General features: G+C 44.6%; 1 protein-coding gene across 3 annotated transcripts in view; it reads right to left on the minus strand.

Moving 5' to 3' along the window:
• LOC141139148 (C-type lectin domain family 2 member L-like) overlaps nucleotides 1-14,010 on the minus strand; it is a 112,148-nt gene that overhangs the window by 15,812 nt on the left and 82,326 nt on the right. For all 3 annotated transcript variants that reach the window (XM_073624995.1, XM_073624994.1, XM_073624992.1), the window contains 2 exons: nucleotides 10,642-10,762; nucleotides 9,062-9,246 (listed from right to left, as the gene is read on the minus strand). In XM_073624995.1, the coding sequence (XP_073481096.1) occupies nucleotides 9,062-9,246; nucleotides 10,642-10,762 (306 nt within the window). The remainder of the gene's footprint in view (nucleotides 1-9,061; nucleotides 9,247-10,641; nucleotides 10,763-14,010) is intronic.

A 14,010-nucleotide genomic window follows, 5' to 3' on the forward strand; every position in this document is an offset into this window, starting at 1 on the left:
CAGCCCGGGCAACACAACACATGTCCACCCAGACAGCTGCCCAGGTGGCACAGAACACCGATCACCTGACTCCACCAAATATATAGGTTCTCCCAGCAGGCCAGGGGATTCAAGAAAACCCCTGCCCATTGGCTGAGATACCCCATATACTCCTAATCTGTCCTTGCATTGCCATTGTCTTATCGAATTTCCCCAGGTGCCTGGCCACCTAGCGGCAGAAGAGAGAAGTGCAGCAATTCCAGACTTATGCCCCGTACACACGATCGGACTTTCCGACAACAAATGTTGGATATGAGCTTGTTGTCGGAAAGTCCAACCGTGTGTATGCTCCATCGAACATTTGAATGAATGAATGAATGATTTGTAAAGCGCTGCAAATGCGAACTGAATCGCCTCAAGGCGCTAGATGCATTCTCTGTTGTCAGCTTCTTAGAAAAGGAAGGTCTGTCGGAATTTCCGCCCACAAATGTTTGAGAGCAGGTTCTCAAATTTTCCGCCAACAAAACTTGTTGTTGGAATTTCCAATCGTGTGTACAAAAGTCCGTCGCACAAAAGTTCACATATGCTCGGAACCAAGCAGAAGGAGCTATTGAACTTCATTTTTGGCTATTGAACTACTGGCTATTGAACTTAATTTTTCTCGGCTCGTTGTACGTGTTGTACGTCACCTTGTTCTCACATTCGGAATTTTGGGCCAACATTTGTGTAACCATGTGTATGCAAGACAAGTTTGAGCCAACATCCTTTCGGAAAAAAATCCAGTTTTGTTGTTGGAAATCCGATCGTGTTTACGGGGCATTAGGGTGAACTCAACTGATCCCTAACAATAGGCCAAGGCAAATACACCTGGCAGGCGAATGTAGGAGCAACCCTGCCTAAACTTCAGAGTGCAACATCAGTAAAATATTGTGGTCATAACAATGGCATTATTTAAGTTTATGGCACAAGCATAAGTCCGGCCATACACGCTTCGAATCTAAGCTGATTCAGTAGGAACCGGCTGAGATTTAAACAGTTAATGGGCAGACTAAATGTACAACCTGCTTGCTGGATTCTTTTTCTGCTATAGCCGCTAGCGATAATCACTGTCTTTTCCCAGTGGGGACAGCTTACCCCCGCCGGCAGCAGACAATTGCTCAGCAGGAGGGATTCCCCTGTCAGCACTGTCAGTGTTGATGAGGAAATTGTGCAAATTTCTTTCCTGCAACCACACAGTGTATGGCCTGCCTAGCATATGTTTGCTATGGCAGCTATTAGCCCCACCACCTGCTCTACCCAGGCAGGCACAGATTGGTATCCTTGCTCTTGACAGTGGACGACCTAGTCCTGGAATTGCTGCTGGCGCTCTTATAAAAATAGTTTTCTCTGTCCCAACTCATTGCATGCTAGCAACACATACAGGGGTATTGAGAGGGAAATTCCCATTGCATCCTGCCAGCCTCTTTTATTCTCCTCGAAGGCTGCAAGGTATGGATGATGGGTAGATGCATATACATTGACAATCAAAAAGCTGGCAATCTTCTTGGCATTTAGGGTCATGAAGACAACATAAAGTATTTGTAAAACTTGGTTATGCTACCTAAAACAGCAATTAATTACACAGCTCAACAAAAAAATCTTTTTTTCTTGGTGCCTTGCTTTTTAGATCTGTTCTTGGGGTTATTTGGGGTGCTGATTCAGAACATTGCATTGACTAGACTGCATCAGCTCTAGTTTCTTAGGTATGGTCAAATGTACTGTATCACATTTTTTGTTTGAAAAGATCTTGCTGATCAACTTGTTCTTCTATTACCTAGTTTGTGTTTTTGCATACAAGTTAGCAGATATAGTGAGTTTTTATTTATTTCCAACTGTAATTTTACATCAGAAACAATGGATTCTAAAGTATGTTATTAACTGTATTATAGTTCTGATTGGATAAGAGGTGTGTGTATTGCTACTTATATTGTTTCTTTTTTGCAGAGCGATCTCCGTAGAGGTTATGGATACTTTTTTATGTGTTTCTTTCATGATACAAGGATATTAGGAGCTTTGTTGGTTTCTGCGCACAGGCTTGTATTGCCATTATGAGACATACTCTATGTTTGCTTGTATACAGGACTGTTTAGGTGAATTATTCTATCTCCTACATGTGCCTACATTCATGATTATGTATGGGATTAATCTGTCTCCTTTATCAGATAGTATCATCAGTTTAAATCAACCATTGCCCTCTATACAGGGTCCTTCATCACCAAGCCTCAATCGGAAAGGATTTTAAACCTTACTGTATGGACTACATTATCCTAGGATGGGGTACCACATAGTTTAATACCCTGAATACTGTTGTTGGCTTGTATCTTCTCCTTAAAGGACACTAAAAACACCATTATTGCTTTACCAGTAGGTAAATAATCAGTATGCAGTTTTACGAATCCCTATGATCCATGTTTAGATATGCTTGATGCACTTATGCATACAGTATCTCACAAAAGTGAGTACACCCCTCACATTTTTGTAAATATTTATTATATCTTTTCATGTGACAACACTGAAGAAATGACACTTTGCTACAATGGAAAGGAGTGAGTGTACAGCTTGTATAACAGTGTAAATTTGCTGTCCCCTCAAAATAACTCAACACACAGCCATTAATGTCTAAACCGCTGGCAACAAAAGTGAGTACACCCCTAAGTGAAAATGTCCAAATTGGGCCCAAAGTGTCAATATTTTGTGTGGCCACTATTATTTTCTAGCACTGCCTTAACCCTCATGGGCATGGAGTTCACCAGATCTTCACAGGTTGCCACTGGAGTCCTCTTCTACTCCTCCATGATGACATCACGGAGCTGGTGGATGTTAGAGACCTTGCGCTCCTCCACCTTCCAATTGAGGATGCCCCACAGATGCTCAATAGGGTTTAGATCTGGAGACATGCTTGGCCAGTCCATCACCTTTACCCTCAGCTTCTTTAGCAAGGCAGTGGTCGTCTTGGAAGTGTGTTTGTGGTCGTTATCATGTTGGAATACTGCCCTGCGGCCCAGTCTCTGAAGGGAGGGGATCATACTCTGCTTCCGTATGTCACAGTACATGTTGGCATTCATGGTTCCCTCAATGAACTGTAGCTCCCCAGTGCTGGCAACACTCATGCAGCCCCAGACCATGCACTCCCACCACCATGCTTGACTGTAGGCAAGACACACTTGTCTTTGTACTCCTCACCTAGTTGCCGCCACACACGCTTGACACCATCTGAATCAAATACGTTTATTTTGGTCTCATCAGATCACAGGACATGGTGCCAGTAATTCATGTCCTTAGTCTGCTTCTCTTCAGCAAACTGTTTTCAGGTTTTCTTGTGCATCATCTTTAGAAGAGGCTTCCTTCTGGAACAACAGCAATGCAGACCAATTTGATGCAGCGTGCGGCGTATGGTCTGAGCACTGACAGACTGACCCCTGCAGCAGCATGCACTCAAATTCTTTGGTAGACCATGGCGAGGTCTGTTCTGAGTGGAACCTGTCCTGTTAAACCGCTGTATGGTCTTGGCCACCGTGCTGCAGCTCAGTTTCAGGGTCTTGGCAATCTTCTTATAGCCTAGGCCATCTTTATATAGAGCAACAATTCTTTTTTTCTGATCCACAGAGAGTTCTTTGCCATGAGGTTCCATGTTGAGCTTCCAGTTCCAGTAAGAGAGAGTGAGAGCGATAACACCAAATTTAACACACCTGCTCCCCATTCACACCTGAGACCTTTTAAAACTAACGAGTCACGTGACACTGGGAGGGAAAATGGCTAATTGGGCCCAATTCGGACATTTTCACTTAGGGGTGTACTCACTTTTGTTGCCAGCTTATTAGACATTAATGGCTGTGTGTTGAGTTATTTTGAGGGGACAGCAAATTTACACTGTTATACAAGCTGTACACTCACTACTTTACATTGTAGCAAAGTGTAATTTCTTCAGTGTTGTCACATGAAAAGATATAATAAAATATTTACAAAAATGTGAGGGGTGTACTCACTTTTGTGAGATACTGTATATGAGTCTATATGTCCAAGGGCTTTGGTACATATGTGCTCCCATGCTCACCCATGAGTTTTCTCTGTGATGTCCCCCCCCCCTCCTGCAGCTATGACCTGGGATTCTCTGTGTTAACCCAGGGTGAGTTTACTGTCCACACCACTCTGTTCAAATAATAATGTGTTATTGGAATTGTATATTTTGTAGCTGACAAATATTTGCATGTACATACTTAAAGCATAACTTTTGTTGAGAAAAAAATATTCCCCTCTGGGTGATCTATGCACATTGCAAGGATTAAAACAACCTTTGTTGCAGATTCCTACCTTTTGTTATTCTGAAGAAATCCATGTGTGTTTGTCTGTGCCTCTGTACTGAGTGGGTCTAATGGGAGTGGTTTCATAATTAACTGTCAGACGTGCAGCTGCAGTGCACTCATGAGTAAATCTGCTGGGCCTGCATCCCATTAGATGTGCTCCTATTGAAAGTATCTCTCCAAAAATGACATTTTTGTTGCAGGGGATGCCTGAAATCTGACTTGTATCTTAGGCAGACTTCTGGGAAAATTGGTGAGCCAATCACACAAGCAGGAAATTATGTTTGTGGGGAGTGGTCAGTACACATTTTGTGTACAGAACAACTCCAGGTAGCCATAGTGCAATGCTGTGACAGACCTAGCCGGAAAAGAGGCTTTTGGAGGGGACTGAATGCTAGCCTTCTGCAAACCGATTATGGGCCCTGGCATTTGGGGGGATGGTGCTCTTTGTGAGCTGTATGCCTGGGGACCCTGGAGGTGGCGTTACTTTAAATTCAGGTCCATGTCCCCCAAGACACACAGACTCTGGGGACCCTGGATATGCCATTGTGATGGGAGTCACTAATAGGGGCACAGGGTGAATGAGAACCCCACTATGATCTGTGCTAGTCAGAGACTCAATGCTGTATATGTGTGTATATATAATGTGTGCTCTCTCATTGTGTTGTGTACTGTTTGCTGTGCTAGTTTTGGGTGGGGCTGTATTCCAATGTTCTATTATGTTTGTCTGCCTTGGATCACAGGATGTGTATTGCATTGGAGGGAGGGGGGATTCTTCCAACAGCTCTCCCTGCTAACACTGTGTACTGATGAGACGTTAAACACACCTGACCTGTGTGTCCATTGTCATTGGACAGTTTAACCCGCCCTCTTTTCCAAGGGTGGGGGGGAAAGAGTCTCTGAGTTATTTTATCTGTTGTTTCCATGTGTTATAATAAATGAGTTGATTCCTGCTTGAAACCTGAAGTCAGAGCCGTATCTCGTTTTTGGGGTGGATTATTTGTATGGGTTCCTTGTTCGGCTGATTGGAGTGTTCGGTAGCTGCCTTTGTGTTTGGGTATGAAATGTCCTAAACGACTTTAACCCCTTTCATACTCGGGGTGTCGTTACACTGGTGGCTAGCAGAGGGATCATTCCCACAGCCCAGAAGGACAGCTACAAGAGGACACAGGACAATGGAAGCACAGTATGGACGGCTAAAGCTCTCTTCCCTCAAGGACTTACTGGAGAACCGGGGCCGACCGGCCGACCGGCCAACAACCGTAACGAGATGAACATTATCGCAGAACTAGTCGAAATGGATAGAGCTGAAAGACCCAACATAACCGAAAGGCCCAGCATAGCAGACTTCAGACACCCCTGCGGAGATATGGATCTGGCATCAAAGTTCCTGGGGCTGCTGCGGATCATCCTTTCAGCAATCCCCAGGACTGTGAATGAATACCTGGAGCTCAGGCAGAAGATCCGGGTAAGACACTGGATTAGAGCCCTCCAGGTTGCTGCAACGCAACTGGGCAAGTGCTTTCCAACCCCAGAGCAGCAGGCCAGTGAACAATGGGAGTTACGAATGCAATTCCTGGGAGAGTGGCCCCAGGAGCAATGGGTGACTGAGTTGGACAGGCTGGTCCTGCAAGAAATAGAGCTGGACAATCAGTATTGGGCTCTGCAATGGCACGTGGAGGAGGAATATTTAGGGGAGACAACAGAATGCTCTCTGGAGGGATATGACTTTGGTGGCCATGGATTGCTGTGGGAGAGCCTTTCAGATTGTTTTGTGTATGGCGATGAAGGGGAACCTACCCTGGAGGACCTGCGAGAATACAGAGAGGCTATGTTCAGTCTTGCAGGGGTCTCAGAGCTTAAACCTGAGTGCTGACAACAGGGCAGAGTTCTGCTAACCTCTGCCCAGCACTGATGACATCTTCTGGGTTCCACGGACATGAGATTGTGAACTTCTATCCCCAGACACCAGTTGCAGACACAGGGGATTTGATGGACTTTTCTGCTGGGGAGGAACAGCCGGGTGAGCCTCCGGTGGGGGAGCTGGTGTTAATGCCGGGCTTCACTGTGCTTTGCCCAGCACCAACAGCAGTATCTGTGCAGTTACAAAGAACTTCCCCAGCTGAAGCGCTGTCCACCAGACAGAGGGTCCAAGACCTCTGCCCTACACCTGTGGCGGTTCCGGAGGCCCAGGGTGAGAAGGAGATGGTCCCTTCCCAGCAGCATATGGCACCCCAGAATGATGCCACCAATCCAGCAGAAGAGCTGGCAACAGAGCAGAGTGCTGCAAGCCTCTGCCCTCACCTAGCAGAAGAGGGAGTTCTTGTGGTAGTGGAAGGGACTTCGGTCTTTACTGACACAACCCCAAAAATTGGTGCGGCACTGGGACAGGAGGATGTCAGCCATGCTTTGCAAGCACTGGGGGATTTTCACCTACCAAAAGTGGATGGGACTTCAGTCTCCACTTGTATACCCCAGGGATGCTGGGCGGTCGGCCCAGATCCCCAACAGCGTGACGGAGTGAGCCCAGTCACCCTCTCCAGCGGCTGAAAAGACTCCAGGGAGAAGGGCCAGTCCAGGCCTCTCGCCAGCGGCGGGCATGTTCTCTGAGAGATGCAGAGGTTGGCTGGGTGAGTAATTCTCTGTTTGGAACAATTTATTTGGGGTACTCAGTGGATACCGGCATTGGGGGACTGGAACTACTGACTAACCTCGGAGTCAACCCGTCTGGGGTCTCCTCCTGTGTTAGTCTCCTGCCGAAAGGGGAGAAATGTGACAGACCTAGCCGGAAAAGAGGCTTTTGGAGGGGACTGAATGCTAGCCTCCTGCAAACCGATTATGGGCCCTGGCATTTGGGATTTGGGTATGAAATGTTTGGGTATGAAATGTCGTTACAAATGCAGAATGTTAGAAAATTACACCGGCTGCAGATTAAATAAGGAAAGGTAATTTTTAATAACATTCAATTAAAATATGATTAGTGTTGCAATTACCGTATTTAGAGGCGTATAACATGCACTTTTTTCCCCTTAAAATCAGGGGAAAATCGCGGGTGCGTGTTATACGCCGATCCCCTGCGATCCGGAGCTGCCAGATCTTCAAAATCACCGACCGCGATTTGAAAATGGCGCCGAAATACACAGAGCCAGTCCTCGGCTCTTCTCGGCCACTTTCGGCTTCACTCGAGCGCCGCCCGAACCTAGCCGAGTGTACTCGGCTAGGTTCGGATAGCTCCGCTCACAGTCACGCCCATCCCGGGCGGGACTACGAGTGGAGCCGAAAGTGAACGAGAGCCGCCGAGAAGAGCCGAGGACCGGCTCTGTGTATTTCGGCGCCGGCGGCGCCATTTTCAAATCGTGGTCGGCGATTTTGAAGCCCAGCATGGCAGGGGATCACAGGATCGAAGGCTGCACTGGGGCAAGGCTGCACTGGGGCAGGCTGCACTGGGGAAGGCTGCACTGACAAGGCTGCACTGGGGAAGGCTGCACTGACAAGGCTGCACTGGGGAAGGCTGCACTGGGGAAGGCTGCACTGACAAGGCTGCACTGGGGAAGGCTGCACTGACAAGGTTGCACTGGGGAAGGCTGCACTGACAAGGCTGCACTGGGGAAGGCTGCACTGGGGAAGGCTGCACTGACGAAGGCTGCACTGGGGAAGGCTGCACTGACAAGGCTGCACTGGGGAAGGCTGCACTGACAAGGTTGCACTGGGGAAGGCTGCACTGACAAGGCTGCACTGGGGAAGGCTGCACTGGGGAAGGCTGCACTGACAAGGCTGCACTGGGAAAGGCTGCACTGACAAGGCTGCACTGGGGAAGGCTGCACTGACAAGGCTGCACTGACAAGGCTGCACTGGGGAAGGCTGCACTGGGGAAGGCTGCACTGACAAGGCTGCACTGGGGAAGGCTGCACTGACAAGGCTGCACTGGGGAATGCTGCACTGACAAGGCTGCACTGGGAAAGGCTGCACTGACAAGGCTGCACTGGGAAAGGCTGCACTGATAAGGCTGCATGCACTGACAAGGCTGCACTGACATGGCTGCACTGGGGCAAGGCTGCACTGAGAAGGCTGCAATGATGGGCATTTAAATGTAAGTTTTTTTCCCTTCAACTTCCCTCCTAAAAGTTTTTTTTTTCCTTAAAATTCCCTCCTAAATTGGGGTGCGTGTTATACACCGGTGCGTGTTATACGCCGATAAATACGGTATATGTGTTATATTATTTTTTCTTTATTTGCTATTTTTTTCCCCACCAAAGTGGAGTTACCCTTTAATCTAATTGCTCTATGTATTGTATTTTTCAGAACAAATTCACTGTCCAGATGGACTCCTTTTTAATCTGTATATGTTTGTAATAAAATACATTTTTTTATCATTATTAAATCTGTCATTTCCTTTGAAGGTACCATAAAAATCCTGCTGCCCCACCACACCCCATTTGTTCTATATAATTTTTAGGAATGAGGGTACCTCTATACTAAATTTAAACTGAGCAGTTACTTTTAAATAATACAAGGAGATTAAATAAAACACTACATTAAAATATCCTGATTCTTGATGGGCGACCAGAGCGAAGAGTGGTATATGGCATTTATGCTGTATCTCAAAAACTAGAGTGGATCGAGGGAAATTGGTGTCGTTTTTGGAATCAGTGGCTCAAATATACCCAGGAACAGGTCTGACATTCAAGGGACCAAAATGTGTGTTGGCCTGGGTTATCAATAGTTGGTGGATGACTTCTTACTTTGACGTCATTATCATCTAGAACAGCAAGGACAGCCTCATGTTCTTCACAATACTTTATGCTGTAGGTCCAGTTCCTGACTTCTTCCGAAAAATAGTACTGGTGTCCATTATAGCAGACCCAACCATCAGACACTTCAGAGACCTTCCCAAAAGTTTTGCTGTTGGGACATACTGTCACATTGTCTATAAAATAAAACAAAAATGTGTTATCACCTGTAATTGTAACACAGGTCCCCGTTGGCATCAGTCTATCCACCAGGCATTTCCATAAGTCATGCTAACACTACAGAAGAAAAGATTCAGAGGTAATAATCAGTTGCAAGAATCACAGAATTAAAATTGATAATGTGCTATAAAACCATTTGAGGTTGCCTTGTCCCCCCTTTGGGCTCTTTGGTTGCTTCCACCAATCCCTATGTCACAAAAGGACACAGTAGTGACATCGGAAGGAACCACAGAGCAGAGAGGGGGAACAGAAATTCAACACACCCAGAAGTTTTGGATGCCAAAAATTACTCAGGCAGCAATATCCTTTGAATACAGGCAGCATAGAATGGTACAGCAGGTAGCGGAACCGGCAAGAATAAAGAGTTCTTTTCTATAAATTATTTCTTTTTATCCTCCTAAGCTGGCTTTTTTTTATATATCTTCGGGCAGCACTTCCTGTCCTGGCCGCCTAGGTAATGACGTTATTACGCGATTCCCATTGACTCCTGGGCTATCGGTGTCATCTATCCCAGGAGTCTTTGGGATGCCTGATGAAACCTTGCGGTATTTGAATACATGATAGCCTGCAATCAACTGCACCGCGAGGTGTCATTACTGCACATGCGTGATATCGGGAGGTGCATGCTGAATAGCCAGCTGCATTGAATCCCAGGAAAAGACACAATGCCCACATCAAAGATGGAAACCTGCCTGTCTAACCTTTCATTAGCTCCAGTGCATATCACTGGAAATTAAGAAATTCAACAAAAATTTTACACATGAACCAGAATGTTTACCTGCAGGTATATTAGAAAAACTACATTTTTTAGGGGAAATTTTTTTTTTTTGAATAGTGAAATATTTTAAACTCCAGGTAGTAATCAAAGACACAAGTCACTGCAGCATTGTAATCATTAATACATTATTAAATGTATATTTTTTAATGCAAGCAATGAAGGCACCTGAGTATGATTTGGTATCTTGCATTCCTTGTATGGCAGAACTGCAGTATGAGAGGATGAAGTGGTATAAAAGAGTCAATTAGTTCATGTGCTGACAAGAGGAGAGAGCAGAGTGATAGAGAGATGAGCTCATCACTGTGATGCTTGTCCTTTATCTGTCCAGTCACAGGCCAGGGCAGCTCCAGATTAAAGGTGAATATTGCAGCACAGGTTGCATTTAATCACATCAAGTAAACAAGTCCTTATCTTAAACCATTTCCTATAGTTGTTGAATGTTTCTGTATATGTGTAACATACATTTTTTAGGCATGCTATAGTTCACCAGTGCAGGGACATATCATGGATGTGTCAGCTTGGAGTGGACAACAAATAATCTAAGTATAAGGACATATTGCTTGTTGAAACTTACTTTGATGTAAATACATTCCAATGGGAATTCCAATACCAACACCAATACCAATAAATACTGAGACAATGAATACAGTGCAAAATGCTATCCATTTCCAATTTGTCCGGCACCACTGGACCCACTGAAAGAAAAATGTGCTGCGTGAATAACAGGTAAGGAAACACACATAAGAGAAGATCCAATAATTCTTAATAAAGACATTTCTCTGACAGAATCTTAACCTCTTTATGATGAGCCTATGCACATATACGGCATCCCTGAAGTGGGTTCTCTGTTGTGGGGAACCGTCTTTCCATACTTGTGTTTGTCACCAACAGATCTAGGTCTTGTAGTAAAGAGTTGGAGCTGAGAGGACTGGCCTTCGATCACATGATTGCTGTGATAGCCTCTGATTGGCTATCACAGTGATCAATACCTATACAACCCCCCCCTGCGTTCTTTCTTCTCTTGAATTAAGAAAAATATACACTGCACCTTTTTCTCCTTTTGCCAGCAAAAAAAGTTGTGTAAAAATAAATAAATAAAATAAAAATAAAACCGCTTTATCAGGGTTTTATCTAGGTCCGTGTCAGGGTCAAAGGTCTTGGTCGGTGTCAAAGGTCAGTGTATTTTAGGTAGGATTTAAAAAAGCTAAATTGTGCACTATTATTCCTGGGCCCTATTATTGGCCTATCACTCGGAGCAGGAGAATTTTGGGTTGTTCTATGGTGATAGGTCATGGTAATAGCAAGAAATATGCAGCTAAATTTTTTTTAAAAATGTGCTATTTTGGGAAAGTTTTCCTTCGATAATAAAAAAAAAAATCAGGAGATACCCGTTACCATTCACCAACAAATGAAGGCTTAATTTGTCCCGAAAAGACAATAATAGTTCACTTGGAAAGCAAGTAGTTGCAATGACATGTACCGTTTATGCTAACACATGTCAAGTGTTAGCATAACGGCAAAACTGGATTCAGGATTTAAGGTTTGTTTTACCTTCCATGAAGAAGGGGTTAAAAAGGAAGATTAATAGTAAGGTTTTTTTGTTTAAGTTGGTCATTTTTTTCATAAAATCTAGTGAGGTCTTCAAGCCTTTAGCTGTTAGCTCCTGGATTCTTCTTTACCTCACTGAGGATTTTGTGAATCATCTTGGCTGGGGCGCCCACTTCTAAGATAAGTAGCCACAATAACAAACTGTCTTCATTTCCAGACAATTTGTTGAACTGTCGATTGATGGATGTATAAACACGTTGAGATTGCTTTGTATCCCTTTCCAACCTTATGTAGATCAAATACTCTTGATCGTATGTCTTCAGAGAGCTCCTTTTTGTGAGGCATGGTTCACATCAGTGGATGCTTCTTATAAACAGCAATCTTAAAAAGTTTAAGTGTCTTTTAGCAATCAAAGAAGCTCTAAACCACACCTACCTCCAAACTAATTTAATTAATTGGACTCCAAGTGTAAAAACTACTGACTCCCATTAGCTTTTGTTGAAGTATTTAGTTTATGGGTTCACTTACTTTTCCCTCCAGCACTGGGAATGTATAATAGTTGTGTATAATAAAGGCATGAGAAATTAGAATTGTTTGGTGGTTATCAAAAAAAACATTGGGGGTTATTTACTAAAACTGGAGAGTGCAAAATCTGGTGCTGTCCTGGATAGAAACCAGGATAGAAATCGGCTCCCAGGTTTTATTGCCAAAGCTTAATTGAACAAGCTGAAATTAGAAGCTGCTTGGCTACCATTCACAGCGGCATCAGATTCTGAGTGCACCAGTTTTAGCAAATCTCCCCCAGACTGAATGTAAATTATGATGAAACGAATCTGGGGGAGCCTATGCTTGTGACGTCATTGCGTGCTCTGATCCAGGATATGGACTGTGTGATTCCCAGGATGCTGTTTCTTGTAAAAGAGCTTTGATTCTGCAGACACTAAGTGTATAGTACATATAGTTCTTAATAGAGTTATTAAAGACGGTTTTACACTATGCGAATGCTTGGTGTACCTTTACATGTATCTATTAAAACGGAAGCTGGCCTGTGAATGCTCTGATCATCTCTATTGATCCTATCGTGGAATGTGTGGAGGCTCAGGTAAGTATTAGTGGGGGCTGGAGGGGATGCTGCACGCAGATTCGCCACGAGATCACTTTTATTGGGGCAGGCCCTCCCGCCATGCTCCGGTCGTCTCCGTCGGTAGCGATGGAGACGATCAGGTCCTCTCACCTCACAGGCTGGATGAGTGAAAGATGGCCCCCGCTCGGCTCCACACCATTGGATGGCGGAAGCGACGTCAAACATTACTTCTGCCCAATGGTCTTAAACAGGAAATTATTTTTGCAAAAAAAAATGATTTTTTTTTTTTTATTTTTTTTTTAGCATCCTTTGCCTGCAAGAATACCAGTTGCCTATATACCTATATTAAGCCCATCCCTCAGTCTATTCCGTGTCTATGCCGATCCCACTATTAATGACTCTTCACTTTCTCTATCCACATCTTCCACATGCTTTCAAATTCCTGAAGATTGCCCCTTTTTATGTACTCCATTCTTTCCCTACCCAAGGTTTCATTCATTGTAGAGATCCAGTCTTTCACGGTGGGGGGCTCCTTTACCTGCCATCTAAGTGCTATCAACTTTCTAGCCTGAAACAGGGCCCGCGTGACAGCTAAGGTAGTACTCAACCTTTCTCCCAACACTCTTCTATGCCCCAGAATACAAGTCAGGGCCTCGTTTGCCACAGTCGTACCGAAAATATTTCCCAAGTTCCCAGTCACCTCCTCCCAGTATCTAAACAGCTTGGGACACCTCCATACCATGTGAATGAGATCTCCCGTCCTTCGACACCTGGGGCAGTTGTCATTGGGCCTTCTCCCAAATTTAAAAAGTCTTTTAGGAGTATAATAGGCTCTGTTTAACAGCATTAAGTGTGAGAGTCTCTGTGAAGGGGTCACAGAAACCTGCGCTCCCAACTCCAAAATTCTCGCCCATTGTTCCTGGGTCATTCCTCCCACCTCCTCTGCCCATTTAGCCTTTACCCCAAGGAGTATTTCCCTGCTATTAACCGATTTGCTTAATTGGTCATAAATTCTTGAAATTACCCCTCTAGTGGGGGTTATTTGAGTTATGCACTGAAATAGAGGCATCTCTTCCCATCTCGGAGTCTGGGCTTTAAATTGTGCTTTAAGGGCATGTTCCAACCGGACATATAGGAAGAAAGACCCCCGGGGAAGCTTAAACTCCCTAACCAGATCTGAAAATTTCTTTAACCCAGAGTCGTTGTATAATTGACTTAGCTTACTGATACCAAGCTTCTCCCACTCTCTAAATATGCCTATCTTAAGAACTTCCTGCAAATTACGGTTGTTCCAAATAGGAGAGTAGGCTG

The sequence above is a fragment of the Aquarana catesbeiana genome, linkage group LG04 (genome assembly GCF_042186555.1).
Source record: "Aquarana catesbeiana isolate 2022-GZ linkage group LG04, ASM4218655v1, whole genome shotgun sequence".
NCBI classification, from domain to species: domain Eukaryota; kingdom Metazoa; phylum Chordata; class Amphibia; order Anura; family Ranidae; genus Aquarana; species Aquarana catesbeiana.